The 4,413-nt window shown below is 37.9% G+C and overlaps 1 protein-coding gene across 1 annotated transcript in view; it reads right to left on the bottom strand.

Annotated features, from left to right (window-relative positions):
• The window catches only part of LOC123515615 (protein germ cell-less-like), a 4,811-nt gene extending 698 nt beyond the window's left edge, over nucleotides 1-4,113 (bottom strand). Inside the window, 13 exon segments of the mRNA XM_045274404.1 lie at nucleotides 1-205; nucleotides 367-457; nucleotides 735-944; nucleotides 1,118-1,316; nucleotides 1,509-1,599; nucleotides 1,827-1,943; nucleotides 2,233-2,328; nucleotides 2,442-2,593; nucleotides 2,752-2,848; nucleotides 2,968-3,029; nucleotides 3,032-3,090; nucleotides 3,337-3,481; nucleotides 3,637-4,113. The exon segment at nucleotides 1-205 is cut by the window's left edge and continues 698 nt beyond it. Coding sequence (XP_045130339.1) covers nucleotides 26-205; nucleotides 367-457; nucleotides 735-944; nucleotides 1,118-1,316; nucleotides 1,509-1,599; nucleotides 1,827-1,943; nucleotides 2,233-2,328; nucleotides 2,442-2,593; nucleotides 2,752-2,848; nucleotides 2,968-3,029; nucleotides 3,032-3,090; nucleotides 3,337-3,470 — 1,488 coding nt within the window. The 5' untranslated portion in view covers nucleotides 3,471-3,481; nucleotides 3,637-4,113 and the 3' untranslated portion in view covers nucleotides 1-25.
• Between the last annotated feature and the right edge of the window lie 300 nt (nucleotides 4,114-4,413).

Here is a 4,413-nt window from a genome sequence, read left to right as displayed (position 1 = left end):
AATGCATGAATGACAAACTATTCCATTACTGTGCTATTCTCTGCAAGCAAGAATCATTAAATGCTCCTGGTCCAGGGAGTGATGGAGCAACAGAACTGGTTTTGTCTCCACCAGCAGCCAGAAGAGGTTGGTTTGTTGTGATGAGGAAATTTGCACTCAAAAGAAGGGGGTATTTAACCTCGGAGTCAAGCAGCATCACACGTATCTGATCAACAGGGAGGAACAATGGTATAAGAAATACAATCACTTGTTTCTTCATCTATTCACTTGTTTGAATAAATTGAAATACTTTTCACATGAGTTGCTAATTATCAAGAAGAAACATAACTAGAGCAATGAAATTTTGACAACTAGCAATCAATTTACCTCCTCATTCTTGACTAGTGAGGCAGACTGCACTCCAGTGGTCTGGGTATACACTACTTGCTTCTGTTCATTTAAAGAGGCCACTGTCACTCTGAAACAAGTCATGCACAAGTTAATTTAGTCATATTTAAAATTTAATTTCTATCAGATGTGTATCTACATTGATCATGCATCATCAAATGATGCCTGGACTTTTGGTGGAATCGGTGTTATAATGTCCCATGAATTTTCATTGTTTGACAGCCCCTCCCCCACTTCCCTGCAAAAAAAAAAATGCCCCTGGGTGGGGAGGGGCTTGCCAGATTATTAGTATTTCTAAAGCAAGCACAAAGAATAAGTCAAGTAAGCAATGAGCACAACCAGTGTACCTATACATGATGTAGCGTCTTGGAGGCTGAGCACTGTACTCTGATCTGTGGTTTCTCTTGAGAGTTAAAACTGATCCATCATGAGTCATGACCAAATCCAGTCCAAAGTTGTATCCAGTCCACCTCCAGATATGCTGTCCAGAGTTGGCCAACACTCTGCCACATCGTGTGCAGGACTTATCAAACTCCTCCTCTGGAATTTCACTTGGGCTGTTGGTGTTACGGAAAAAATGAGTATATAAAACTAAAGCTTAGTAATTCATATAAATAAAAAAAATTAATAATAATAATAAAATCAGCCAGTACAATAAAGGTTATCAAGGGATGAAAAGCATGTAATCAATTGTACTCATCTACTCATTATTTCTCAATGTACTGCTTACCCTCTATCTTTTCCTTGATCAATTCTTAGCATGTTATACCACTGGTGCATGCTGGCTGGAGTGAGCCACGATGGAGGCAGAATACGGTCAGAATAGAGCATTTCCACATCCAAATGATGATAGATGAGGTATACAATACGCAAAGCTGTAAAAACTGTGCTGAACTCTCTTCCTTCTGCCTCCAAGAACCAACCGGGTTCTGCAAATTACAGGAATAAATCCAGTAATGCCTACCATAGTGTTTGCACAGGATCCAAGAAAACTTATAGTTAACATGCACATTCCAAGCACAAATGACCATCCTGACCATCATAAGATCCACCTGACATCACTTCAAGATACATCAAACATGAGATGAAGAATTGAAAGCATAAAAGATAACAAATCTAACCAGTTCTGTTCCTGAAGAACTTGTGAGCCTCCAAAAATGCCACTTCATGTGAACCTTCCCAGGATGGATTTAGCTTCAGGAACACCCATGCCTGTTAAAGAGCTGCCATTAGCATTGGATATAAAACTAGGTGCCTCATAATGTGCTTTATCCAAGCAATAGAAACACCTTCAATATTCCCTTTCCGGTTACTCTTAAAACATTCAAAGCCTATTTACTGCTTATAGGTGAAAAGTTATTTTATGAACTTCTAATGTGATGCAGATTTAGCATCAAATGGAATTGGTTCCAAACCTTTTCAAAAACACAGTTGCATACCTTGAGCATTACATAAATGCTGAATTCTGTCTGCATGACATAAAGATGTGCTGAAGAAAGCAACTCATCCATCAAGTCTGGAGGAATGTGGCGCAGAGTGCTTGGATGCTCAGTCACCTGTAGCAAAACACTTTATTATAATAACATATCATAAACTCTGCTTGTTATGATAAAATCAAGAGTGATGCCAGATTTTGAGAACCAATAGCCACTAGCATCAGTAAATGCACATGGAATAGCTATAATGTGGCTTACAGAAGCATCTCTTCCTTTTCATATATATATATATATATATATATATATATATATATATATATATATATATATATATATATATATATATATATATATATATATTGTCAATGAGACAAATATTTGTCAAACCTATAATCTGGTAAGAAAATACCTGTGTGAGCAGGTTGTGTAGGAGCCACTGCTTACAAGCTTTCTCCACCTCCACCACACCATACCTTCGTGCAGCCTCGTGGTATTGTAGCACTGTCTAGGATGTGGAGCACAAGCATAAGATGAAAGACTGTAATAAGGAGGATACTTGTCTGAAAATTGTCCAACTAACCAAAGCTTGACAATCTTATAAAGCGTCGTAATGTGTACCTGTAAATTGATAGTTTCCAGCATGATGCCAGTGCATTGTTCAATGAGAGGATCCATTTGCAAAAGAAGGGCAGTAGCCAACAAAGGAATGACCTGGGCTGCCTCAACCTCAATATCATCCTTGTAAAACTGACCCAAAGCCAAGTGAAGAGCTGCAATAAAATCAACATTAAGAGAGCTGCTACTGTGGTACTGACATTTATATTCACTTTACTATATATATAAAAAGATTGCTTCATATACAAGAATATACTTTTGTCACAATATTCAGACAGTAATATCACAGAAGTGTTGATAACTTTATATGTACCGTCAATGTTAATGTTGTCATCGAGAATTTCAATATTGATTTGAGACTGATTTGTTTCAGACCAGTTGCCTGAGAACATGCTGCTGAAGTATGGACTCTGGAAAAGAAAACTATATTCAAATTTCCCAATAATAATAAGTGAAGGTTTATAAAGTGCTTTATAAACAAATGCAAGTATGGCAGCAGACCTCTATATTTGCCACGATGACTACTCACCTGGCAAAGGTAAACCTTGTGGAGGTGCCATTCTGTGCCTAGTGCCACTACAGTCACATCGAGGCCCGACCTTCCTCAAACAAGGTCTTATAAATATATTTGGAGGTGGAGTTAAACTTTCGCCTGTGAAATAAACAATAACTTTCAATAACAAAATAATATATGCATGTATACATACTGGTTAAATTGACCCATGATAAAAGTAGATAAAAAGACCGATTTACAATGTTGTTCCATAAAAGATCACAAGCAATCCATCATAACAAGTACTATAGCCATTTAGCCTTACAACAATTCTTAAAATAAGATAAAACATTAACGCTCAGGTTAGATCTTTTCCTTTTTAAGTAAATGATGACAATAACTCACTTCTTTGGTGTGTGCAGCACAGAATGCAGATCCAGTAAATCCTCATCCTCTCCCAGCACCTCTTCCACCTTCCGCTTGCTGCCCCCTGAACCAACACTCTCAGAGCCCCAAACACCAGCCAGCAGGTTACCCATGATGATTTAAGCTGTAAAAAATATAACAGAAAATTATTGAGGAGGGATAGAAAGTATGTTCTGTATTGTATTCACGAAGAAAACTTAAATTCATTAGCAATTCAGTCTCATACTAAAGAACCGTCCTCAACCGAAAAATTAATGACCATTTTTAAGACTCCTTCACCTGTCATTGCTTCTCCTCTAAGTGGCTTCCTTCACTTAACCTAACTGAAACTGACAGAACTATACAACAAAGTCCATCAGTGCCATGCACACACACCGATCAGAATCACATATCGCACGGGGCACCTAATGGTGAGAGTCTTGGCACCACTGAGTGCCAGATATAAGTCCCACAGCCTCCCTTGTACACAAAATCCTACTTCGGTTTCCCCTGCCTACACCTGATTTAATTTGCCATTTCTCCCCATGACTCTAGTATAATGCCCAGCCAGTCAAAGAAGCCTGCAGATTTTTTTTCTAACTAAATGTTCAATGCTTTAAAGAGAAATGAGCTCATTTTGAGAAGAGGACCGAATCTGCAGGTGTTTGTTTACAAGCTAAGGCAAAGAAAATGCGTCACAAGGATCAGTAGCATAATGTGTTAGTAAATGGACTGTTTAATTAAGTTGTTTGGTCTTTAAATAATGGTTCGTCTGTAAAAAAAATAATCAATTATGTAAAAGGAAAGAGTGGAAATGAGCACTTCCTTCACAGCTGGTAGCCAAAAATAGCTGGCATGTTGACAGGATACAGCAGAGCTAGGAGGGGCGTTTCCGCGAGTATTTGAAGGGAAGAGTTAGGTTATAATGAACGTGCTTCATATTTCACGGCCCACCTGTTTCTATATCTGTACATTTATTGGTATGTTTGTCTGTCTGGCTGGCTGGTTATATCTGTCGATCTATCTATCTATTTACCTATCTATATAAATGTCAATCTAGTATATGCAAATTTATAT

This window comes from Portunus trituberculatus, chromosome 39 (assembly GCF_017591435.1).
Source record: "Portunus trituberculatus isolate SZX2019 chromosome 39, ASM1759143v1, whole genome shotgun sequence".
Taxonomy (NCBI): domain Eukaryota; kingdom Metazoa; phylum Arthropoda; class Malacostraca; order Decapoda; family Portunidae; genus Portunus; species Portunus trituberculatus.
This window is presented reverse-complemented; position numbering and strand designations above follow the sequence as displayed.